We start from the raw sequence: 27,261 nt of genomic DNA, 5'->3' as shown, positions 1-27,261 counted from the left end.
TCAGGTATGGACACTTCCTGTTTGTCCTCATAATACACATCAACTACTGAGAACACACTCATTTATTCGTGCTGCTTTATTGACTTACCCATATCAAACCGGACCACTTCATCATTCATTCTGAATAAGAGCTCATTCCCTCTCAAATCAATCAACACACTTCCGGTTGCAAGGAAAGGTCGGCCCAAAATTATGGGCACCTCAAAGTCCACCTCGCAATCCAGAATGACGAAGTCTACAGGGAATATAAAGCTGGACACCTTCACCAATACATCATACAGAATGCCAACAGGTCGCTTTACTGACCTATCTTCTATCACGAGTCGCATGTTAGTGGGTGTGGGATTTCCCAGACCTAACTTTTTATAAACAGTCAGTGGCATCAAATTAACGTTTGCTCCCAGATCACATAGTGCCTTGGTGAATTCCATAGTCCCAATTGTACAGGGAATAGTGAATGCGCCCGGGTCTGGCTTCTTCTGCACCAAGGTCCTTGTAGAAATAGCATTATAATGGTGGAGATTTTCCTCCAATTCGTAGCTCACATCTCTTTTCTTAGTCATAAGGTCCTTCATGAATTTCGCGTATCCTGGCATTTGCTCAAGTTCCTCAACCAAAGGCACATTTATTGTCAATTGCTTGAGCATTACCATGAATTTATTGTATTTTGCATCATCAGCCTTCTTTTTCAATCATTGAGAAAAGAGAGGTAGTGGTCTTAGGATAGTTTTCAACACCACTTACTCTTTCTTCTCTCTTTCCTTCTCTGAAGTATTAACAAAACTATCCAGCTTGTCAGACTCCACTGAATTGCTTTCTTTGGATTCATCAACAACTACCTCACCATCTACAGATTTTCCCATAAAAGGGCCAGGTAATATCTTACCACTCCTAATGGTAATCATCATACATGAGCCATTATTTCACAGATTCTGAATCATATCGCTTGGTGACATTCCGCTCTTTCTTTGGTTGAATGCAGCAGAAAGTTGGCTCATCTGTTGCTCTAACTGTTTGATGAAAGTAGAGTGTGAGTGCACCAACTGACTGATGGATGTCAGATCGGTCTTCATGGTGGTTACACCAGAGTTGGTGGCCTCAACTCACTTCAATAATTTCTCCATCATGTCCTCCGCGGATATCTTTCCAGAGCTAGTTGCAGCAGCTTCCTAATTTCCAGGAGGAACATATAAACCACTCCTGTCATTATTGCTTCTCCAATTTCCTTGCTCCCTGTCTTTGTAACCAGGCTTGTCATAAACGTTCCGACCTTGATTCCCTTGGATATTACCTCAAAAACCCCTTTGATTATTAACATATTTTGCCTTTTCTTCAGGCTCCACATCTACTCGGTCTTGAGACATTACAGCTTTTACTTTCTCAGTCTTCCCTGATAATAAGTACTTGGTGAGCAAGTCCATCTAAGTCTTTAGATGGGCCATATCTTGATCCCGCTCCTCATCTCTCCTGTATTATTCAGCAGACATACCAACAGAAACAGTGGGGCTTACTACTACAGACTCCCTGGTATGCCAAGCCCAACTCTGTTTGGTCATCCTATTTGGCATATCTGAGGCATCTTGAAAAGACAGATCAACAAACGAACCACCAGCAGCATTATCTACAATCGGCTTTGTTACAGAATTGAGGGTCGTATATAAAGTCTTCATTAAGTGTAAGTCCATTATATTATGGCTCGGACACTGTGTTAGGTTCTTCTTGAATCTCTCCCAAGTCTCATGCAAAGCTTCAGTAGGAAGCTGTCTAAAATTATTGATTTTGTCTCTCAACTGTACTCTCTTGGAGAGTGGAAAAACCCGTTCTAGGAACGCTTCTTTCAATTGCCTCTAGTGGTTGATGGAATCAGGCGCAAGCTCATTCAGCCACAATATTTCCTCCCCAGACAGAGACAACGGAAACAACCTCAATCAGATAGCATTTTGGCCCACTCCTGGGTTATCAAAAGATTTGCAAATGGTGACAAAATTCACCAGATGCAGGTTTGGATCATCCCCAAGAAGTCCACCAAACAACCCCTTTAGATTGAGGAGTTGGATCATAGTACTCGTAATGTTGAACTTGGCTCCAGGTGCCAATGGTGGAGGAATAATTTCACCTGTTGCACCTACCCCATCCATGCCATCATCATCATCATTCAGATTATACTGGACTAACTGGTACTCTTGTGTTCTTTGGAATGGTTGGTTTCGGTTAACATTATGTGGCACTTATGCAGCTATCTGCTCTACACGTCTTGGGTTACCAGGGTTCAATAACTCCTCGTTCCCTAAATCTTTGTCCTCAGGGTTTGGATGTTGTGCATGTTTCTCGATATTTTTCATATTCACCTGAGCTCTAGCTAAGACTGCCAGTCTGACAACTTCTTTTTGTTCTGTTATTCTTTCAATTCATTGCGGTTCCAGATTTAGTGGTAATAATGTTTCTCCAAAACTTCTGGTGCTTGGCATACACTATAAAATCCTGCAAATAAACAAAAACAACAAATAAACGTAAATCTAGGAAACTTAACTAACAGTCAACTAGCGTATACATACTTCAGCTTACCACCGTATTCCCCAGCAACAGTGCCATTTTTCATAACACTCAAATTACACTCTTGAATGGGTGTAAGCAATCGTTGTTAATATAAAACCCAACTAGGTTGGGGTCGAATCCTACAGGGAATATGGTGTGAACTCAAGTTGTTTGTAATTTAATCCACTGATAGCTTAATGTTTCCTAAAATGAGGGGTTTAGGTTTAACAAGTTGTTGTTTATCACTTTACTTTCGGTGTTTGTAAATCAAAAGTTTATGAAATAACGAGAATTATGTTCACTGGGGCTTTCATTACATGACAGATGCTAAAAGTGGTTCAAGATTCTCGCGGTGGGTAGGATAACAAGCTATCTTTATCGATGTTATACTTAAATATCTCTCGACCTACTTAAGCGCTTAATTCCCTAATCCTCTCGGACTTAGGAAATTTCTATTTACTGTCCAGATTTTACCTCAGGTTAACCAACCTTGCTACAGCGCTGATTATTAAATGAAGTATTTCCGAGTCCCTGTTGATAATTCACTTCCTACTATATTTGATTTCTTTCTCAAGCAAATCAAAGCAGGTGTGTCTACTGTTTGAAACCAACAGACGTTAATTAAAACTTCAGAATTATCAAGAAATGCTACCACCTTTTGAATCTTAAATACTTAGCACCTCATCAAGACCTAACCCTAGATCTCATAACTCAGGTTAATGGAGTTTAGCCACTCATGATGTAACAAATGAAACACATAATTGAATTCATGATTTTAAAGATAAACTTACAGAGCTGAATAATAACTAGTGAATCTCAGATTAGATCACAAAGGAAAAATTCCAAAATACTAATAATAATCTCTCAGAAATAGTTGTATTGTTCAAGTCCAGAAGTAAAGAGAGAAAATATCAAAATATCCTCCCAAAACTCGAGGTGTCCACCTTATGCGAAATAATGATAATAATAATGTTAAAAATATCTAGAAAACCCTAAAACAAAGCTTTAAATAGTTTACCCTAAATAAGGAAACAAAATCAAGGTTACAGTTTTTTCTTGAAATAGACGACGACTATTGGTGACGCCTTATCAAGATCTGACGACTTATGAAGAATGTTGTCAGGTCTTTTCTAAATCTGCACTCGTCCTTTCTTAGGTTGACGGCAACTTCTAATGGCTTATCAGGACTGTGATGACTTATCAGAAATATCGTCACACTTTTGCTCTAATTCTCATGTCCTGCCTAAGTCTGACGGCATTCCTGACGACTTATCACCATTATGATGGCTTATCACAAAATATCGTCACAACTTCCATTTTAGGCAAATTCTTTTTCTACTGATGATGACCAACCTGATAGATTATCACAGGGCTGGCGACTTATCACAAATGTCGTCAACCACACTTATTTTCAGATTTCTTTAAATTTCAACTTCTTTGCTTTATTTTATGTTGGTTCTCTGTCATATTAGCTTAAACTACAAAATCAAACATACAATAATGAAAAATAACTAAATTTGCTCAAGACCTTGCAATTATTTAGAGTTAAAAGCCTCAGATGTGTTAGCATATGCTCACACATCACTTAACAGTAACATGGATGCTTTAGGGGTAATAGAGATGTCATTGATGTTAAAGTGATCGTCCTTCCACATCAACACAATTCTACTAGACAACCCAACTGCCCCAGATTGTATTTGGCAGTCAAATCCAAGATCATGAGTCAGAGTATGATGGTCAGCCATTCTACTCTCGAGAAGGCCTAGCATGGCTGGCTTGTGCAGGTCGACCATAGCACTGCAGTGTTTTTTGAACTCTGTGTTATAGGCTCCTCTAGCATTCCAAACAATGATGTTCATCATCATTTTTTATTGAGGTTGTTATTGGTCTACTACTACTGTTTTTCCCTTGCCTATTAAGGTAGGGAGTGATCGAGGTAGATTCACATTTATCATTGATTTCAATGGGTTCAGGGTGGTCCTGAACATCCCCCCTGTCAGTATATTGGGTTTCCTGATTTTCATTGTGAACTTGGTTAAGTTCTGGGGGAGTAAGATTATCTACATCTCACTGACTAACTTTCTGAATCTTAAAGCTATTGTTTTGTCGAGAGTGGCTACCTCTGTGATTGGGACTATCACGGTTGCTAGAATAGCTTTTATTTCTTTGTTGCTTGCTCTTAACATATCTAAAGTTTTTTCTCTTTCCCAAGTCTCTGGTGGTAGAAGCATTAGTGGGTTCACACCCACTGGAGAAGATGTATTCTCCAATTAAAACAGCTTTGGTCCATTCAACAGAAGATGTGGATTCGAAGGTGGGAAAAGGGGAGGCTCTGTGCTACATGGCTCATTACTTCCGCTATGGTCTCCGTTGATAAAGGTTTGGGTTGGCTCAGGACTCCTATGGATATTAGAGTCGACACCCATAGATTGTTCCCATAGGTTGCTAGGCTTTGGTTTAGGCCCTCCTTCTTCAGAAGTGCTAGGTAAGCAGGGTGATTCAGTATTACTTCCACTAGTTTCCCCCCTATTTCCCCTTTCATGATAAGTGATAAGCGTGGAGGCCCATCTCTAACCACAATGAGGGAGCATGATCCAGTGGGGGTGGCTCCGTGTAGAGAGTCAGTTTGGCCTTTTCCATTTTTTTTGAAGGCTTTTCGATATAAGATTATGAGAGAGAAAGAGAGATGGCTTTCTCTTTACTAAATAAGGGAGTCGGTAAACTCTCATTTGTAACAATAAGAACAGACTGGTGTTTCAGAGTTGGCACCCGAGCTTCCTAGGTGATTTGACCGTAAGTGGTCATGTTGGCAGTGAGATGATTGCTCTGTAACTCATAATATCTCCCCCCCCCCCCCCCTTTGACTTTTGGGTTTCATTTTTATTCTCTTTTTGTTTTGGGGCCTTTGAGTAGTTTTTGTGAGAATTTACCAGAGGCCCAATATGGGTCTGGGTGTTTAGAACCGTCTATTAGGATGGGCATCTCGTTGGGCCTGCTTGCTAAGGCCCAAATATGGGTCACTAGACTTGTTATAGATCCAGTGTCCAGGTGACCCTGTGAATGAAGGCCCAAAAGAGAGAAACTATCGTTCTCTTTTTGTTTCCCCTTGTTAGGGACTTTTCCAGATAGGTTTACCGCCGGCGCTAAAAGGGTTGGGGAATGGGGCTCAAGAAACTTACCTGCCGCTGCACTATACTCCTTCACTGATATAATTGGGGTTTGTTGCTTAATTATACCTGACCCGGCATGAAAGTGTTGTGATTTTACCTTTTGCTGTGCGCTTTTCTTTTGGAAAGGAATAGTTCTCCATTCATTACCTTGAGATACCCCTTTTGAGTTCTTCTCCTCTGATTTGGCTGGCATCTCTTGAGGGTTTTCCTTGACTTTGAAATCGCAATATCTTACCACAATATGCACTGGAGTCTAAAGTTGCATAGTATCATATTTCATGTGAAAAAAGACTATAGAGATCCATATCTTCACAAAATCATCACCCAAATGGCAAATTACCATGGCCTATCTGAGATTGTCAGGTCGACCGAAGGATATTTTCGTAGCGGGTCATGTGCTTGTTTTTTCGAGCTACAACATGTTCTTTAAAAAATTGGGTTTAAGCTAGTGTTTTGCTATCTATTGCTAAATATTTTGAAATTTTGCGCCATCCATTCCCAAATACATTTGGAAAATCAAATTTGGATAATATTTTGGATTGATGTTTCAATATGCATTTGACCATATTTTACCATTTTGAAATGGATTATTCAAACAAGCTAACAAATGCCTAATTCAATAGATTGTCCTAAAATAAAAGACCACATAAAAATTAAGATCTCAATCTTGAGACAAATAATGCAAACAATTTACACATGAAAAATTTAAAAATCTAAAGATTATCCTAAAATAAGAAGTCAATTGAAATTAACACTGCCATTTCGAAATAGATAATACAAACAACTTATGCACCCAAAAAAGTTAAAAAATCTAAAATTTTCTAAAACGAGAAGGCAAAATCAAAATTAAAACCTCAATGACAGAGTAAATGCAAACAACTTAAACAAGAAAAAACAAACTTCCTAAATTAGAAGCCTCAACCAAAATTTCAAGTTTCTTTTGTTCCAATTGTTAAAGATTTAAAAGAGTTAATATTGCTTCTCTTTGGCCTCATAATGACGCCAAATGTGTACTTATTAGATTTCTGAACCACCAATAATTAGATGTTAATATTGTCCAGTTTGGAAAATCGGACGATTTATTATTTATGTCTATTTAGCTTGATATATTAAATACTATTTATTATTTAATATAATTTCTTAAAATATTAAATTTATTATATTCAAATAATTATATATTAAAATTACTCATATTATTTATTCTATTGTCACTTTTTGATGACATATCCATTAAAAAAATAATGAATGATATGGTGATTTTATCATATTGCTCATATTAATTTATCTTTATTTAGTAACAGATATAGAAAATAAGTAATTAATGTAAAGGGTCAAATATGAAAAAAAACAAGTTATTTTTAATAATTACAAGCGAATTGAGAAAGTATTATTTATTAAGATGTTTGTCAAATATTATTGAAGAGAGGAGTCCTATAAAATTTGATTAGAAAAAAGATTAAAAAACAAAAATGAAAGAAAGAAAACAAATAATTATAAAGTGAAACAGTTGATAGTTTGAGTGAGTAGTGTAGTTACTTGGGTCTCTAGTTTGTCACGTCCACTGCTTAAGCAGTTGTATTAGGAACAAATTAGTATATACTGTACTTTAATTACCTCATAATGACCTTCTTCTCCATGCATCTCTTCGCTTCAACTCCATAACACCCATGCCTCCACACTCACCGTCACCGTCACCGTCACCGTCGACGAAAAATGTTAACAACACTTCACTAGCCACTCCTAAACCGCCGCCAACCGTCGTTAACTTCTCACATTCACCACTATCGCCGTCGCCGTCGCCGTCGCCGTTTCCATCATCGTCGGGGGACGCAAAGTTAAAGCCAATAATTGATGATAAAGTGGTGATATATCCACCGCCGCGAGCGATGTTTAGTCCGCCGTTAGCGACGCCGATTCCGGTAGTTTTATCACCACCGCCGCCAGTAACAGCGTTACTGTATCCTGTGAATGAAACTTCGCATATTAAAGTTCAATCGGCGTCGTCGTCGTCAAGTACATCAATTGGAGCTGTAGTTGGAATTTCTGTAGGTGTTACTGGAGCTTTCTTCATTGTCGCTGTTATTATATTCTTCGTTTGTTACAGGAATAAGATGCGAAGTGGAAAGTTACATGATCATGAAACTCCACGGTCAAAAGGTAAGCTTTTTCAGTTTGGTACAGGTGTGTTTTTACTTAGGATAATTTTGAATAATTTTCACACATATAAGCATACTGTTATGAAAAAATTGTCCCATATTGGAAAATAGATAAATGCTAAGGGATTATAAGTCAAATGGGTTCTCCCACCTATTAGACTATCTTTTGGGTTGGGCTCTCCCGTTTGGTTTATAACATTGGTGCTTTCATTGAGAGTCCACGCGTTGGGCCGTGACTTGGAGTGGGATGTCATCTGTGACCTACGAGGATCGATCCATATGTGGGGAGCCGCGCATTGGGCCGTGACTCGTAGTGGTGGCCTGGACCCAAGAGGGGTGCCAGCGATGACCAACGAAGATCGATTCATGCATGGAGCCACGACTCAGAGTGGTGACTTATGCAACAGGAGTGGTGGCCTGGACATAAGAGGGGTGCCAGCTGTACCAACGAGGTTGTTGGTTATCAAGTGGAGGCGATTGTTATGAACCAATTATCCCACATTGGAAAAATAGAGAAATGCTAAGGGGATTATAAGCCAAATGGGTTCTCCCACCTATTAGACTAGTCTTTTGGGTTGGCTCTTCCGTTTGGTTTATAACACCTACATAGTTTTTTTTGGTAACAAGGAACATAGCCATCCGCCCTACATCGCGGAGTTTTGATCAAAATAGACTATTATTTAAATCACTTTATCAAAATAGTTAAGTTTTTTTTGAAAATTTGTACAGTCAACTCTGTGATATGTCAGTATATTTGTACAATCAAAATACGACTTTAACAACAGATTTCATACAAATACCTAGTTCTCAAGCGGTGGCGATTGTTATGAACCAATTGTCCCACATTGGAAAAATAGAAAAATGCTAAGGGGATTATAAGCCAAATGGGTTCTCCCACCTATTAGATTAGTCTTTTGGGTTGGCTCTCCCATTTGGTTTATAACACATACATTGTTTTTTTTGGTAACAAGGAACATAGCCATCCGCCTTACCTCGCGGAGTTTTGATCAAAATAGACTATTATTTAAATCACTTTATCAAAATAGTTAAGTTTTTTTTGAAAATTTGTACAGTTAACTCTGCGATATGTCAGTATATTTGTACAGTCAAAATACGACTTTAACAACAGATTTCATACAAATACCTCATGTAGAGTTGCAAGGATTCGATTCCTACTTTAACTCAGCCAGTCAACTAATTTTTAATCTGTTTATTTTTGAAAATAAAATATAACCTAATGACATCAAGTATGTTTATACTAGTTTTATAAAGTTTCAAAAAAAGATACTATTTTGGTGAATTAATTTAAATAATAGCTCCTTTTGGTCAAAACTTCCTAGCTCACAAACTACTCACGAGATGTAAACTGCAGTAGTAACGGATAGCATTTTTAGTATCAAATAGTTAAATTGTTGTCGTAGGTACAGATGAACTTGAAATAGTAATATATGCAGTAAAATTGTACAATATTTGAAGATGAAAACCAGTGATATCAAACGCGTGCTTATGTGCGCTTCACTGTCGTCATCGAGTTTTTAAGACACACTTTTTGTTGCCAATGGGTTTCTTCAGAAGAGACAACGCTAAATAATGGATATTTCACTTTATTGTAATTGTTTTTCCATATCTTTGTTCATATATTTGTCATTCATACTTATAATTAGTCTTGGACTAAACATAAATATTTACATTTTTTTCTCCCTTTGCGTCCTTTTTCATTGAAGCCCACGCTTTTATTTCTGGCACTTTAAACCCCAATAGACCTTATAGCTTTTTTGCGCTTTTTGCTTTTGATGACACTGATGAAAACTTCCACCTATATAATTGAAGGAAGCTCCTTTTTTATGGAAAATGTGTTCCAATTATCAGAAAATATTTTTCCTTGCTCATCAAGCTTTTAATACTAGTATTTATATTTATTTTCAGTAATTTATTTCCTTGCTAGTTTGATATTTTGCAAAGAGTTGTAGGTTCAGGGTTAAGTTCTTCACTTATCTGGTGAATTTTATTTTGCCAAAGGTGATTGAAATAGCTATTAATTTATCAGTATTTATTTGTTTTATGATTCAGTGGGGATAGTTAATCTTTTTACAGATTAAGCGATGAATTTTACCTCTAAATCAGCTATTGAAAAATTTATCAGTGATCCAAATTGTTGGTTTTCCTCTTACAATTTACTAGTAACTTCTTTAAAAATTTACTAATAATGAAAATAGCGACTTTTCTTTCTAAATTCATCGTGGAATAAAATTATCATTTCTTAGAATTTATTGTGTTTGAATGTATATGGACTATAGGGTTTTAAGAAGAAAAAAGGGACATGTGAGATATAATGTAGTGTATGTCTCATACCAAAAGGAGATCTTATGCTTTTAAACATGTCATTCTGGAAATGTGGTTTGGACATTAATCTCCTAAATGTGAAACTTTCCGTCTAACCAGAGATAATGCTTAAATCTTGTTTAGGCAGGCTCATTGTTCAGAACTTGTTTTCATTGATTTCAATTGAATTTAAATGGGGTCTAAATAGTAGTAGGTTAATATATCAACATGAGTTCAAAATACTTGTTCACTAATCATAGGAGTTCAACTTGATAAATCTAATTGTTTCAGTTGATTCATCAGATGACCTGTACCATGTTCTGCGTCAAAGTTTTAAACAGCAAAATGTAGTGAATGGTTCTCCTGTTTCCCCAAAGGAAGTGACACCATTCCGCCCACTTCACTGCTTTGACAATAATGCTCATTCCAATTCCCCCAATTTGGACGCTGACAATCATTTTTCATCAAAAGACCACATAGTGGCTTTAGCTGTTTCGGGTGGCCATTTCACATATGAAGAGCTGTGGTCAGCAACTAGTGGATTCTCTACGTCCAACCTTCTAGGTGAAGGTGGATTTGGGTATGTACACAAAGGAGTCCTCCCAACAGGAAGAGAGATTGCAGTTAAACAGTTGAAGGTTGGTAGCCATCAAGGGGAGCGTGAATTTCAAGCAGAAGTAGAGACTGTTAGCCGAGTGCATCACAAACATCTTGTGTCTTTGGTTGGATACTGCATGACTGGAATAAAGAGGTTGCTTGTTTACGAGTTTGTCTCCAACAGGACCTTAGAGTATCATTTACATGGTATGTTCTTCTTTTTTCCATAATTGTGGACGTTAATAGAATTGTGTATCAATAAGATTTTGTGACCAGCTTAAGTCATTTTTTGAATTCTTCTAATATGTATACAGCAGAAAATTGATAATTAAGGCTAAAATAAATCTGCATTAATGAACAATCTTTAAGGGACTGCTTAAACAAGCCTTTTTAAGTAAGATTCCTTGGTGATCTATGCCTATACCACACAAAGGTGGCCTAGAATTTCACGAAACCATGGTTTTTAACACGAGAAGGTAAAAGAAGAGCTTGCAAATCCATGCCACTTCTGTCTCCCGAAGCCCTTTAATCTTGCATGTTGAAGCACTGTTACTTCTATGCTTTCGGAAATAAATTTAATATCTTCAGCTGTCTCTTGCACTTCACTTGCTATTTCCACATACTTTTCGCATTTTAGGTAAGAATATAGGTTCATCCTACCCCACTAGGTGGGAATACACTGGGTTTGTTGTTGTTGTTGTTGTTGATATAGGTTCATCCTGGTATGTGTCACTGGTTTGTCCAACAGTTGATTGCCCTTTATACCGTTATGGTTTATATTAACACTCTTCATGTGAGCTACATTTGATGGAGGATCCTTCATAAGTGCCACACTTTAGATGTGATTTGTTTCATTATCAATTTTAAGGCTTAGTATAAAGAAAAGAACGTTCCTATTCATCCTGATGCATGTCTCCTTTTGACTTTTGTTTCACAGAAATGCTCTTGTATCAGTTATACTTCTCTGATCACTTCTAGAAATCTGATTGAATAGAGTTCATAAGTTCCTCTGATATAAATATCTTTCTACCATGATGCTAATTAGAACAGATTGTATGATATGCAGAGGCAGCGCTATCCTGTATGGAATGGGCATCTAGGATAAAAATTGCTATAGGGTCAGCCAAAGGATTGGCCTATCTGCATGAAGACTGTGAGTGTGATCCGTCTCTGCCTTGGCTTCCTATGTTTGTTCTTAATTTGTGTGTTCGTCTGTTGTGTTTAGGGAAAAACGGTACAGTTGAATTTGTTTTGAGGTCAAGGACACGTGAATCAATTTAACTCTTTGATAAGTATTTTAGTAAGTAAATATGTATACAGTAAAAAAGTAAATTAAGTCAGTGGAATAATGGAGCTAAAATGCTTGATGTTTCAGCCTGAATCTGGAGATAATAGCATGTAGCTGGTTCCAGATTCAGAAACATTTTCGGTGTAAATCTAATTTTCTCCTTCGCAATAGATACCATTGATCCTTACTCCTATAATACCACCACTTCTCTGAATCTCCTCTGGATTTGAGAGCTGTGTATACCTAGGTTCTAGGGTCTGCAAATGGAAAGTCGAAGGCCATAATAATTCTTAATTTGTCAAAGATATCACCTGAATATGCATCAGGGAAACTGTACTTCACCATCTAATTTTCTGTGCCATGTTGTCTCCTGTCAATTTTGAAATCAAATAGTTTAGTGTATTTTTCTTCTACTACTATCAATTTAACATAGATGTCAACCTTTCCCTGTGCCCTGTCAAGTAGTCATGAATAACATGTGATGGTAGGACAATTCAATTGGGGTTGTTTGTGTTAACTTGAATAGAATAAATATCACTTCTTTTGGTGTAGCAATCACAGGTAAACTAACTCTGAAGATACTAACTTGTGACTGCAGGTAACCCCACTATCATTCATCGTGATATCAAGGCAGCTAATATTCTTCTTGATTCTAACTTCGAAGCTAAGGTAACTTCGTGTTCAGTTTTTGGTATTGCCACTATATTTTTCTGTTCTATCTTTACTGTCAAGGAAAGGTCAGGCTGCATTCTTTTATCGACAACTGGCTTCTGAAAACCTAGAATGCGTGGTTGATGTAAATAGTTTCTTGTTCTTAATAATAAAATCCATATAATGAGATTAATTTGGACGCAAATGAGTATTTATACAGATGCAAATTTTAACTGCATTATTGATCTTCTTCTGTTTCTTTAATTTTCATGTGAAACAAAGTACGTATTTCCTCAGGACTTATTTAACATGAATCCAAACTTTGATTTGCATCCAGGTTGCAGACTTTGGACTAGCCAAGTTGTTATCTGATTCAAACCATCACAATAAGCATGTCTCCACTAGAGTGGTGGGAACTTTTGGGTGAGTTTATTGACCCCGTCTCTGTTAACATGGATTGGATCCGAAGGAAAAAGATTTTACATGATCAGCACAGAATAAGCAAATTTAATATACAGGTCACGATAATGGGTGGACCAATCTCTGCTACTTTTACCAAGTAAAAACTAGTGCTTCCCTCGTTCTAGAGTTACTAATATTCATTTTTTCCCGACTGAGCCTCATACTTAGACTCTTCCCATGTTAACTTTGTTTCATCCAACTTGCAAACTGATATCATAATCAGATATCTGCAGAAAATTGAGCTAGAACAGGACTCTCAAATCTTGGGGATTTCAAGGCATTGACTTGCATGACATTGATTTCAGGTCAACCTGCTCATGTACTGTGGTTGTTCCTCTCAGCGTTATAACTGAAGTTATCCTGCTACTCTGACGTTGAGAAGAGAGCATGGGACTCTCCACTGTTTTCAAGTGTCTGATAGTTTCTAGTCCTTGATTTTCTCTTACTAACGCAGGTTGGGGGAAGAGAGGGGGGGTGGGGGGATCAGGAGAGGGGCGTGGATTTTGGAAACTGTAGATCTTAGACTACTTCATAATTAGTAATGATTTCCAGATTACACAGCTTCAGGTACATGAACCATGTAAGAACTAACAAGGGAAAACCTGCATTTCCTGATCACAATTTCTTCATGTATATGATAAAATTGACGTCTTGCAGGTATCTGGCCCCAGAATATGCACAGAGTGGGAAGGCCTCGGATAAGTCGGACATCTTTTCCTTTGGAGTCATGCTTCTGGAGTTAATTACAGGGCGCCCACCTATAATCTCAACCGAATCCTCCGCATGCAGCAGCTTGGCCACATGGGTATGTTTGCAGCACCATTTTCTTGACCGCAACATTTTTAGGTGCCTAAAATTAATATTCCATTAGATGCATGAGTAGAAGGATTATGCACAACCTTTATAACTTGTCAAATAACATAATGCTTAAACTTACTTTCGGACTAAACACATATCCTCAATATGGAATAACATTCATTTACTATAATCTTATCCTAAACAAGTATGCATGCACTGTATTTAATAAGAGGCAGAACAATGCAAGCATCTGATGCAATTTTCTGAGATTGCTTTCCCTAAATATCTTTTATTTTTCTGGAAGGTTTATCATTGGTGATTTCATAAGTACTGGATGTTTTCCTTTATTCCTTTTCTTTTTTGCGAGTGATAAAGGTTGAGAAATCTTATCATGGCAGCAATCAATATCACTTAATATCAGCCTCTTACTGGAGAGAAGAAAAAAGAACCATGGGAAAGCGCTGCCTTAAATCAGTAGTTGGCAAACACCTTCCTTGTACAAAAGAGATAAGCAAATCAAAAGGATTTAGTCTTCTTGAAATTTCATCTGTTACGCCAAAGGCATAAAATATATGTCCATCACAGTATATTTTGCAAATCTTTGTCATCCTTGTACCAAAAGATTTGTCTTAGGACACCCCCTTTTGACGATGGAACACATCTCAATTTTTGTATTGCATCTCTTACAACTATTAGAATGTTCAAAATTTCAGTCTTAAGGCATGAAGTCACTATGAATTTGATATCATAAGATCTATCAAATTTTCCCAAATAGTAAAGCCCCTTTTTCTTGGGAAATCTTGGAGGCATGGGTTCCTAGAATCATTTTGTTGATCTCAAAGATTATTATTATTAGTTCTACTTGAAGTCCCACAACTGATCAGAATTACTACAACAACAACAAACCCAGAGGGTAGTGTACGCAGTCCATACCACTACCTCAAATATGACATAGAGAGACTATTTCCGATAGAACTCCGGATCAAGACAAAAACAGTACAGAAAAGAAATAGTAAAGAAACACGAAACAACAGGGTATTAACACACCATATAACAACATAAACAAGACTAGCACCAAGTAATACAACAAAGGAAAACACTCTTCGAATAAAAGAGTAGGCAAGGACATACTTCTCCCTACTATCCTTATTCGCATTCTGCAAACCTTCCTATCTAGGGTTATGTCCGAGATAAGATGAAGTTGCTCCATGTTAAATTGCTCGGACTCAGGTGCGGGTATCCGAGACGGGTGCGAATCCGAGAGTCGGATTTGTCAAAATATAAATTTTAAGATTCGGGGGTGCGAATCCAAGTATGGATACGGGTGCGGGGATTCGGCTAAAAAAAATCAAATATTATAAATATAGAGTTATAGAGATATTCTAAAATACTTTATTAAACTTTTCCCAATTTATTTGATAAAGAATAATCAAATTTTTTAAGTTAAAAAAAATTTTGACGAAGATAGTTTTAGACTTTTTCCAATTTTAACCCAATTTATTTTTCCTTGACCCATAGGGATTCGAATTTATTATTTTAGTTATTTTACTATTTTAGTTACTTTTTTCATTGATTTTACTTTCAATTAGGAATAGTATTTGTATTAGAAACTTTTCCCAAAATTATAACTCACGTTTATTTACCAAAAAATTAAAAAAATAAGTATAATTAAGAATTTAAACTAACATAAAGCTGTCAAAGTAAGTATACTGCTGTCAAAGTATATCATAATAAACCGACATACTGCTGAGTGCTGCCAAAGTTTACTTTTGCTTTTTATTAAAAAAATTGCTTTTTATTAAAAAATATATATATTGTTAATATTAATATTAATATATGTTATTTAAGAACACAAACAAATAAAACGGCGTCACTGTGTCCAACGCCGCCGACGACTGAGGTGGGAGAAATGGATGACTGAAGACGACGACTAAAGTGGTATGGCGACGATGGTTCCCGGCAACGGCACATCGACAACGCCGTCTCTGTTTCGGTGGTCATTGGTCGAGATTTTTCTCAGTAAGTCATCGGTTAACATTCCATGTTTCCCCTCAAATTTCTTCTTTAGTTTGGTCAACGTCTTCACAGTTCTAACACGAGTCTTAGCTTTGTCGTAAATATCCTTAATCACCATAATGTATGCCACTAGTATACCTCTAGCCTCCAAGCACCTCTAGAGAACCTCTCGGGAAACTCTATCATAGGCCTTTTCTAGGTCGATGAACACCATGTGTAAGTCCTTCCTTCTTTCCCTATCCTGCTCCACCAACCTATGAACGAGATAAATGGCTTCAGTAGTCAAGCATCTTGGTGTGAATCCGAATCAATTCTCAAAAATAGACGGTCTTTCTTAACCTCAACTCTACTACCCTCTCTCAAACCTTCATAGTGTGGCTTAACAACTTAATACCCCTATAGTTATTGCAATCCTGAATGTCCCCTTGTTCTTATACAATGGAACCATCATACTTTATCTCCAAGCTTTAGGTAACTTCGCCTTTTTGAAAATGATGTTAAACAACCAGGTCAGCCACTCCATACTTGCCCCTCCTGAGCACTTCCAAAAATTCATCGAAATCTCGAGTTGCCCTGTCGCTCTACCCCTGTGAATCCTACGAATAACACTCTTAACCTCCTCAACCCTAATATGCTTACAATAACCATGATCGCAAAACCTCTCAGAGTTCTCCAAATCCCCCTACACAATGCTAGTGTCTCTCTATTCGTTCAAGAGTTATGAAAGTAAGATTGTCATCTCCTTCTGGTAAGAACCTCCTCCACCAAAACTGTCATCTACATCCTTTATGCACTTTACTTGGTCAAGGTCCCGACCCTACTCCCTCTAACCTTGGTCAGTACAACTTCTTATCACCACCTTTATCCTCTAACTCATGTATAAACTTTCAAAAGTTGTATTCTTAGCCGTTTTAACTGCCAACCTAGCCTCCTTCCTAGCAATCTTATACTTCTCCCTATTTGCCAACTTGTCCTCCTCATCCTTCCTCTTGGGCAACTTTGCATAAGCCCCTTTCTTAACCTCCACCTTCTTTTTTACTTCTTCATTCCCCCAACAATTCCTCAGCCAAAGCGTCCTCGTCTCCCTGATACAACTGGCAATCTGGCAATCGTATCCCACGTACTATCCGCATCCCCTCTACTTTTCCAAGCCCTTCTAGCTTTCAACTTATCCCCTATCTTAAACGCATTGGCCATAGTCAAGCTACCTCATTTAATCCTTGGCTGGTCCTCCACACTCCTCTTCCTCTTCTTTTTTTTGATTTCCAAGTCCATCACCAAAAGTCTATGCCAAGTCAAAACATTCCCACTTTGTATAACCTTACAATCTTTACGAAGACCCCTACCACGCTTTCTAAGAATCAAAAAGTCAATCTAAGTCTTGGCCACTAAACTATGGAAGGTAACCAAGTGAACCTCTTTCTTCGGAAAGCTAGAATTAGCTACCATCAACGCAAAAGCCTAAGCAAAATAGGCTCCTTCATCGTTCCTCTCACTGAAACCAAAGCCTTCATGCACATCGTCATAACCCCTCGATGATGACCCAATGTGTCCATTGAAATCCCCTCCTATGAAAAGCTTCTTGGTATTGGGGACAACCCTCACCACCTCATCCAAAGCCTCCCAAAAGCTCTTCTTCTCATCCTCATCCAAGCCTACATGCGGGCGTAAGCACTAATAATATTCAAAATAGACCCCCAATGACTAATTTAATTGACCTCATCATATCGTTGACCCTCTTAACCTCCACTACTTGCTCCCTAAGCTCTTCATCTACCAAGATACCTACTCCATTCCTATACCTCACGCTTCCTGAGTATCACAACTTTTACCCATCTACTACCCAGACTTTAGTACCTATCCATTTGGTTTCCTTGGAGACGAGCTATATTAATCCGCCTCTTCCTAAGAATTTCCACCAGCTCTACAAACTTCTCACCCTATCTCAACCTAGGGTCTCCCTTGCCCCGCTTACCCCTCTCGGCACCTACTCCCTCCCCAGCCTACAACCCCGACCGAAGACATGACACTGATCTATCAACATCAGCCACAACCACCAAAGAAATCGCAAGCTAATAAGGGGAAAACTAATCAGAAACAACTAAACTTTGAGAAAACACACCCCAGGCAACAAAGCAATCCAAAAAATAATGCTACCAAGACCACACACCCTGATCAGAACAAGCCCGCAAGAAAACGAACAATGCAAATACGAATATATCAATAAACAATCAGTAAAGAAGCTCGAAACAGCCAGCCCAAAAAGAGATATGATTGTCACAATTATATGCTAAGAAAAACTAAAAATGCCTCAGCACTCAATCAAGAATATTCAGGAGAACCAGACAAGAAATCAAGAGCAAAGAGACAGACACAAATATCAACGAAACAGAAAGTATCGGCCACCAACAGTCAAGGAACATAAACTAAAATATCTGGTTGTTTTCTTGTCTGGTTATCCTGAATAGTCTTGACTGAGTGCTGATTCATTTTTAGTTTTTCTTAGCATACAGTTGTCATAATTGATCAGAACTAATTAGATAAATAATACTAAATTGAGATGAGAAAAAAGGATTTCCGAGTTGACAACTTCTTGCATGCAGCCTCCACAAAGACAGAATTAATTAGGTCACCTTAGTTAATCAGAAATAAATTTACAGCTCTGCAAGAACAGTATTTCTAATAACCTCGTTATCAAATTTTTGTATTTGTAATTATTCTGATATATTCAACAAAACCAATCAACAGTAACCTTTGTTTCTGGTTGTCGTATTCTTCGTTTTTTGCTTTAGTTATTGCTGAATGTTGTTTATTTACTAGATGTACGCAATTAACTTCTGCATGTAGGTTTCTTGTTGCAAATTAACATTTTGGGAACTAGAAGTATCTCTAAATGCTTAAATGCACTTTCAAGGATATGCTTTACATTGTTGTCAACTCTTTTCTCTTTCTGTCTGATGCGCAGGCATGGCCTTTGCTTAGAAGAGTGTTGGACGATGGAAAGTTTGACACACTAGTGGATCCATGTTTGGGAAAAAATTACAACAGTGAAGAGATGGCTAACATGGTTGCTTGTGCTGCTGCTTGTGTGCGTCATTCGGCGTGGAGAAGACCCCGAATGAGTCAGGTGATTAAACCTTCTTTTCCTATTTTCTTTTTCAATTGGCGCTGTCGCATTTCACTAAAGGAAACCTTTATGCACCCTCAACAAAATGCTAAAGACGGTATACAAAATTTTCAGGTAGTTCGAGCTTTAGAAGGCAATGCCTCTATCCTGGACTTTGATGAGGAAAACAGACCAGGACAGAGTACCATTTGTGACTTTGATTACGATGGAAGCAAGTTTTTTAAGAACTTAAAGAAATCCAGCACAAACCTTTGAAATCAAAAGAAGAAATGTTAATACCAGCACATACTGTATCAACTATGCACCGAGGCTTTCGTGGCACTACACCAGCCAAGATGAAGTGATGTCAGACGTGAATGAAGCTCTTTTTATCTTTTTTTCTTCTTTCTTTTCACTGGTGTATATAATAAATCTAGGGTGTTCAGGATAGAATATATTGTCATTATCATCAGAGTTTTGTCTCACTTAGTAATGATACTTCTGAGACGCCGATTGATTGTTATTAGTTATTTGGAAGTGCAAAGAGAGAAGAAGAAGAAGGAATTGGCATGAGATATTCGGGATATCACCAAGTAAAAGCTCCATGTGTAAGACGCTAGTACAGATATATAGACTTCTTCCCCTCTTCTCTTTTCTTCTTCCCCTTTTGAGAATTCTTGCATGATAGCAATACTTGAAAATGTATACCACCCTCATAGAAAAGGGTACTCTTGAGATATTACACCATCATTTTATGAAACAGAATAGATATTAAGCAGAGCTTGAGTCATCCTTCTAATTTTTGCTATCCTTCTCGTCGTATGTAATGAAGGGCAGTGGAAGTGACTTGAATGCTCGGTACTCCCCAACATTGTTTAGGTGCTCATTCTCCAATCTGAGATAGATATCATAACTTACAACATATCCATTTTATAAGTGGTAAAAAGGAAGAAAAGATGCACTTTACACTCTCAGGGACAGTAAAATTTTACCTAAAGAAGTTCCAAATACCACGACGAAGAATTTCTAAGCTTGCAAATGTGCTTGTTACGACTTTTCCACGCAGCGGGCGCATGTCAAAACCCAATACTACTTGAAGCCATACAAATCTCAGGAGAACCTCAAGAATCTATCATCAAATGTGCAAGAAAATATTAGATTAGCACATAAGAGACGGTACTTCGTGTTTCACCAACTTGGAAATTTTACCATGGCTATATAGTACGGAGCCTTATGGTGTAGTAAAAGCTCGTCTCTCAGAAGAAAATTTCTCGACCTCCGTTGAAGAAGACCCCAGTCCATCTTGATATCCCAAGATATGTTTGCCAGAGCTGCAACAACTGAGCTCGCCAAGGCTCACACTTTCCAAGTCATTTTTTTCCGGAGTCTGAATATTGACTGAAAGATAACTGATAGAAGCATTGAGAAATAGGTGAAACCATTGAATCCATGCTTCATCTCTTTCTCTTCCACCAATCGTCGCATGCACTGGTCATTAATTTGGTCTACCAAGTACATGCAGATAGGCTAATGTAGATATCATGACGAAATGTTAAGTACCTGTAAGAAGCGGATCCAAAAAGGAATTGCAGCTGAAATGTAATAGAAGACGATGTAGACATCACTAACGTGGCACATTTTTCGTCCTTTAGAGCCTTTCCCCCAACCATAATAACAAATATAGTATACGAAACTTCTTATGGCTTGTGTCTGAGGTCAAGCGGATGCAGGTAAGGGTCAGAAATCCAAATTAATAAAATGAAGATCCATATCACCTATTGATGGCACAGCAAAGTAAGAAACTTGGCTGGTTAGCTGGTCTGATAAGAAAAAATCTATCATATTGACCTGCAGGTAAAGACTATCAACATTCAACAAAAGGTTGAGAAAAAATATATACATATACAGAATTCAAGCAAAGCATAGTAGAATCAACCACCTTGTAGAAAGGAGCACAAATACTACGAAATAGACTTCGAATAAGTAAGAAACGGCTTGAACAAGAATATTAAAAGGACAGAGACATATGAGAACTAAACCCTGCATTTGCATCAAAGAACTGATTAGATAAAATGTAAATGATTATGTTCATCCGGGATTCGACTTAATTGTATAAAATCTCACAATAAGTAATCCCAACGGAACCAGTTCAACATACGTTTCATAATCTTGGATCCTCGAGTCCATCCTGATATGCAGTTGTACCAGGCAACCAGTGAGTACAAGAACTGAAAGACCAGAGGCTAAAAGGAAAACTTCCTTGTGGTGTAATTCGGTTCCTGGATAGAATCCTAGTATAAACAAGTAGTTGATTCTGTAGGACCTCCATAGGTATATATTTGCAGCACCAAAAAGTATACGCAAGATGATGTAACCGTAGAAACTGCAAGAAAACTTTAAGGTTTCAGAGAAAACTGAGAAGGTCATAAGTATGATGCTCGGACTTCTCAAACAACTGTCGGGCGTGTGTCAGATCCTCCAAAATGTCAACACCATTTTTGGAGAGTCCAAGCGATATAGGTAATAAGTAGGTGAATATAGCTGTGTTCTGTCATTTTAAGCACGGATTTATTTGAAGATCCTTAACCTGTAAAGGGGAAAGATGCTATCCAAATACACAGTAGCCTCCTCCTTGTCCAACAACTTTCTTGTTTTTATGATCAACACAACAGCCATAATTAGAGCAATCGAGAATCCACAGAAGAATCCTAAACATTGAGCACAGAGGACATATTAGAAAGCCATGATCAGCTAATGAGATGTCGAAAACTATGAACTAAAATCTTCAACAAAGGAGAAGTTCTCAACCTGAAACAAACCGTACACTGCATTTCTCTCTTTTCCTTTTTGGCGTTAATAATTTGATGGCGTCCCCCTGCTCAGAATTGGAGAAGTGCTTGACAAATGTTGCTTCTACCTTGTTCAAAAGATTATTAACCTAGAACATGGAAAATAAACTAAGTGAATATGTATTGGTGCATATAACAAATCTCGGAATTTATCAAAATTCGGACAGACCTCATCAGAACTTCCAATATAGGAGCTATCCACGAATTTCATGTACGATCTCTTCACTTTTCTTGAAGTAATCTACAGTCAGTCAGTCATGCAAGTTACGTTCAAGTAGTTGGAAAGTAGTAATGTTATAACTGTGAATGCTCACAGAATGCAATTGTCAAAGCCTACTTCACGAATTGAAGTTTTATTCAGAAAGTTAATTATGCACCTGATGGGTGTCTGACCTTTTCATATTTTTCCAGGATCACAGAAAATGCTGAGAGGTTTATAAAACTGGTTCATCATTGAAAAAAAAGAGTCAGAATAGCTGAAGAAAATTCAGAAGCACCAAAATATCTCTTTTGCAATCTAAAATGTTAACTTAGAACCTGTACTGATTTAGGTGGCGAAGTTTCTGGTATAATTCAACAAAGGCCTTTTTCAACTTTACTTCAACCTCCTTTAGCTCTTCTCGACTGAAGCTACACTCTTTCTCTGCGGTAGCAAGCAATAGTCTTTCTATCGATGATTTTGGACCGCCGGACGTATGTTGAATATTGACACATTCAAGAACATCTGAGGGAGTACGTCCATGTTCATATAGTGAAGGATCTATATTATTGTTTGAAGAAACCGGTTTTATGATATTCTCACCGAACTTGTCCACTTCTTCTTTGAAGTCTAGCTGTTTTTTCTCTGCATTTAGGCATCTAATTAGAGGCAAAGCAAATCTCATGAAGTATAAGCTTATCAGAGTGTCTTCACTACTAGCCCATGAACCCTGGTGGTTTACTTTGCAACTGTTAGAGTGGGTTAGATTCCCACATTGATTGGGAATGGATTAGTATCTCCTTATATAGTCTTGTACAAACGTCCCTTCATGAGATAAATTTTGGGGTTGAGTTAGGCCCAAGTGCCATATGGATTCTCATTCAGTGGAGGCCCAAGTTTTGTCAAGCTGCTTAATGTGGGACATTAACAATTGCAAATGGTGGACAGCTTAGAGTAAGCTATGAACATTTCTATACTGTAGTATCAATATTTTTGAGCTATAATATGATGTTCTTAGTTTTGCCTAAACATAGCAATTGAATACATCATGTCAACAAATCCTTACAACCATGTTTGATTCATCGTAGTACAGTATGTAGTACATAATCTACAAATAGAGAACTATGCATCTTTTCAATAAGATCAGGGTATAATTTCCCATTTAAGGATCTCATTTTTATTGTGGTCACGATCCCTCGTGATCAACAAACCTTTAAGTGTATGTTTGATGGAACATGCACAAACTAGTTATGCTGCTCAGACCCTCCAAAAATGATAACCATATCCCAAACACCTGTAAATGAAGTTCGAATAATAACTACTAAAGCATGCTAAGTTAAGTAACTAAAAATAAAAACTTAAGCCATAATTACACTAGATCATGACAAATTTGACCTTCAAATGCACCCATGTCCATACCTGTAACCATAGCCGAGCAACATAGAAGACTAGGTTCTTAAGTATTTGCACTAGCTAAAGGCTGCTAATGACTTATAAGGTTATAGTGGCACATACCTTCACTCGACGCCCTGCTTGGAGAAGTAACCTTTGAGGATGCTGCATTAGTAGCTTTGTCTCCCTTTCTATCTTTTTCTTTTACCTTTTTCCGGAGAGCAATTAAAGCATCCATTTGTTTGCCCAAGGCAGCTGCTTCATCCTTTGCTTCTTCTACTTGGACCTTGTAAAAGCTATTAACTTTTTCAAGCTCATTATCCAATTTTTCGAAAAATGACTTCTCCTTTTGTCCTATTTCAGCTGGTATAAACAAATTTCCATTCCACAAATTTGTCGAATTTTCATGGTGGTTTTTCCCAATTTCACTTTCTTGATTCTCAATATCTCCTTTCCTCTTGTAGTTTATGTCACTAACAGCTTGTTTGGAAAGTAGTTTTCCATGGTATGGTATGATTACCATAAAATCATGTTTGTTTCCGTAGTATCCTAAAAATGATGTATGATTTGTTACTAAATCCCCCATTTTTCTGAACTACCAATTAGGTGGTATGTCATGGTTTTCCATTTTTTGTTTCAATTATGCTCCGTATAATTTTGTTTAATACTATTTTATTCTTTACCTTATTTTTTTATTCTTTTTTCTATTCTTTGTGGTAATCTCTCAGCAGCTTCAACAACAACAAAGATGAGGCTTATGCTAAAAGACCAAGAAAAGAAAAATAATGACAAGGCTTTTCTTTGCACTAAGCCCAAGAAAAGAAAAATTATGGTCCTTTCAATAAATCTGCTAAAAAGTGATCTAAGAGGCTTTAAATTTCAGCTCAAACTTGGAAAATACCGATGGTGAAGTTTACAAGAACAAGAAGGAAATAGTCAATTTTAACAATAATCAAATAAGAATATTTTAGTAAATTTATTAATTATCATATAATATCATACCATCGAACTAAATAAAAAAATTATTATTAAACCATAGTAAATGATACAGTTAATCTAAACATAGTATTATATCATACTACACTTTATTATACCATACCATATTATACCATATATTATGAAACTATGGCAAACAACCATCCAAACAAGCCGTAAGGAGGTGTTTGAGCCTACCATAGTCCATATAAGCCTCAATCCACTCAGGCACCATTTGATCCGTAAATTCTTTGCCAAATTTCATTTATTTAATGTACTCAGCAGGTCAGGGGTCCTATCTATTTTTAGAAGCCAATATCACCTATGAACCTGTATTACAAATTACCAAATATCTTAGGGATCGTTTGATAGAGTGCATAAGATTAATGTAAAATATAATGTATTAATAATATTTGCATTAATAATGTTTGTATTACTTATGCTTGTATTAATTATGCATATATTATTTTGTATATATTATTTGATTTGATGTATAAGAAATAATACATCTTACATAATTTTTATAAAAGAAATGTTTGTTTATAAAATTACCTTTTTTTTAATTTTGTACACTTTTTTATAACAAAATATTTTTCCATCTCAAATATAATTAGTATTGTTGAACTAGTATATAGAGTTTCGGATTAATTGCAAGACCTTCGTCTTTGCGTATGAAATATTACGCCAACAAATTAACATAATCGAAACAAAAATAAAATATAAGATGTAAAATTAAGAAATAGTCTCAATTTTTTTAAATTTTTTTAAAGACCCTCGAAGCAAAGCAAAAATATGTTACAATTATTTAAATCAATTATTCATTGTTGTAGATTAAAATGGTGGGAGAAAATTATGAACTGTTTTGAAAAGATTCACTATTGTAAATTAAAATGGCGGGAAAAGGAATGCTGAAATATTTTGAGAGGAAAATTGAGTGGTATTAAGGTCATTTAATAAGTTAATGTATGTATTAAAGACTTTGCATTACTAATACATAGAAAATCGGTGGTATTAGTAATACACACCTTAATACACAATAGAATATATAACTAATACTTGCATTAGTTAAACATTGACTAAAAATTGTATCAAATAAGGTATTTTTAATACATATTAATTAATACATGTATTATTTTTGTCAATATACTCTACCAAACGATGCCTAAATATATCTTCTCTGGTGATAGTTGTAAATATTATAAACACAATAAAACATGGTATATATTGATGAACGAATTAAAAAAGGAAAATGAGGTGTATTACTAATTAGGAGGAAATAAAAAAAGAAAAATACTAAAGATAGAAGGATGTATTAGAACAATACTAGTACTAATTGCTCTGAAATTGTCCTCAATGACGCATGACAAGAAATAAGAATACAAAACAGTTAGCACTTAGCCTAGCTATAGCAGAATCATTAATTTTAGGGACAATTAGAACATAAACTATGAAGCAGTCACACTCATACATACACATTGATGCATTTACATTGAGTGAAATTGATATATCACATTAAAGAAACTATATATGTATGAGGGAAGATTTACCTTGAAAATGAATGAACATTAGAGATTAGAAAGAAGTTAGCTTTGGAGCCAGCTTACACTACTTTACGACGTGTGCGTACATGTATAATTTTTATGAAGACTAAAGTGAGCGGGTGATATATAAAAATAATGTTTCCACTAGGAGAAGGTAGAGATAAGGAAAAATTTTCAAACTCTACTGCTCATTTCAATTCTTTCTTATCGGTCATGAATTTGAATTAGTCGGATTTTGAATTAATCAAATTTTAATGTGATTAGATGATCAACGAAAGTATTACTCCCATGATAACTGTTCAGAGCTACACTTGAAAGTCTCTAAACTTTGTTTACCCTCCTAAACCGTATTACTAGTACTTGTAGTTTTAGTTTCTAGACAATTTACATGTACCTCAAAATTGTCGTGTGTTTTCTTCAGATCTTATTTGATAATACTAGATATCAACGGGCTAAATATATATTATTTTTTTATCATAATTTATGTGACACAAATAGAATGTAGATTAATTTCGAGAATCAAATAACTATTTTATATTTTTTGAATTTTTTAAGTTACTAATTATGTGATTTTTAATGCTTTTTACGTAATTTGTTAATAAGATATAAATTCTCTTCCTCCCAATTTACGTGATATAGATAAAATTTTGATCGTCAATAATTTTTTTTAATATTTTTTTATATATATTTTAAAAAATTTTAATTATTGTGATTTACAATACCTTTTATCTCATTTTTAAATAATATATGTTACTTTATTTTTTCTCTGTCTTATTTCAAATTATGTGGCACTAATATAATTTAGACAGTCAACCAATATTTTATATTGACATATCATTTAGTCTATTTTACCTTTTTTTACAAATATTATTAGTTTTTAAATGTTTAGATAATCATAATAATAATTATGGATGATATGGTAAAATCACGATTGAAGCAGCAAAGCAGACATGTCTTAAATGACTTATAATAACTAATTACAAGTGGTATAGCAAAATTACTATTAAAATATTGTGTAAAAAAAAATTAAATAGCCTTAAAGTGATATAGCAAAATTACTATAAAAAATACTTGTGACAAAATTTAAGTTAGCGTTATATAACACTTCAAGTTAATTTAAAATATAAAGAATTAATTTATCATTTTATGTTTATTTTATTTTTTATTAAACATTATTGCTTTTTAACACTTAAATACAACAACA

General features: G+C 36.1%; 2 protein-coding genes across 9 annotated transcripts; one reads left to right on the top strand and one right to left on the bottom strand.

Moving 5' to 3' along the window:
- The first annotated feature begins 7,202 nt into the window (after positions 1-7,202).
- On the top strand, positions 7,203-19,750 carry LOC107839097 (proline-rich receptor-like protein kinase PERK1). Of its 2 annotated transcripts, none has more exons than XM_016682452.2 (8): positions 7,203-7,862; positions 10,475-10,987; positions 11,847-11,933; positions 12,667-12,737; positions 13,057-13,142; positions 13,839-13,986; positions 18,961-19,122; positions 19,237-19,750. In XM_016682452.2, exons 1-8 carry the CDS (start codon positions 7,373-7,375, stop codon positions 19,375-19,377), a joined length of 1,698 nt encoding a protein of 565 aa, XP_016537938.2. In that variant the 5' UTR covers positions 7,203-7,372; the 3' UTR covers positions 19,378-19,750. The 2 variants fall into 2 exon arrangements, with proteins under 2 accessions (XP_016537938.2, XP_016537939.2); XM_016682453.2 differs by having other exon boundaries at positions 7,205-7,862; positions 10,487-10,987.
- On the bottom strand, positions 19,686-24,459 carry LOC107879196 (phosphate transporter PHO1 homolog 10-like). Of its 7 annotated transcripts, XM_047395840.1 has the most exons (11): positions 23,665-24,459; positions 22,488-22,794; positions 22,344-22,392; positions 22,120-22,191; positions 21,910-22,039; positions 21,689-21,809; positions 21,260-21,484; positions 21,041-21,141; positions 20,311-20,949; positions 20,094-20,230; positions 19,686-19,996 (listed from the first exon to the last, which is right to left on the bottom strand). In XM_047395840.1, the coding sequence occupies exons 1-8, from the start codon at positions 24,125-24,127 to the stop codon at positions 21,135-21,137; spliced, it is 1,374 nt and encodes a 457-aa protein (XP_047251796.1). In that variant the 5' UTR covers positions 24,128-24,459; the 3' UTR covers positions 19,686-19,996; positions 20,094-20,230; positions 20,311-20,949; positions 21,041-21,134. The 7 variants fall into 7 exon arrangements, with proteins under 7 accessions (XP_047251796.1, XP_047251791.1, XP_047251792.1 ...); XM_047395835.1 differs by having other exon boundaries at positions 20,311-20,510; positions 20,662-21,484; XM_047395836.1 differs by having other exon boundaries at positions 20,311-20,499; positions 20,662-21,484.
- Between the last annotated feature and the right edge of the window lie 2,802 nt (positions 24,460-27,261).

Source organism: Capsicum annuum, chromosome 8 (assembly GCF_002878395.1).
Source record: "Capsicum annuum cultivar UCD-10X-F1 chromosome 8, UCD10Xv1.1, whole genome shotgun sequence".
NCBI classification, from domain to species: Eukaryota; Viridiplantae; Streptophyta; class Magnoliopsida; order Solanales; family Solanaceae; genus Capsicum; species Capsicum annuum.
The sequence above is the reverse complement of the archived record's forward strand: the minus strand, read 5'-3'. Positions and strand labels throughout refer to the sequence as shown.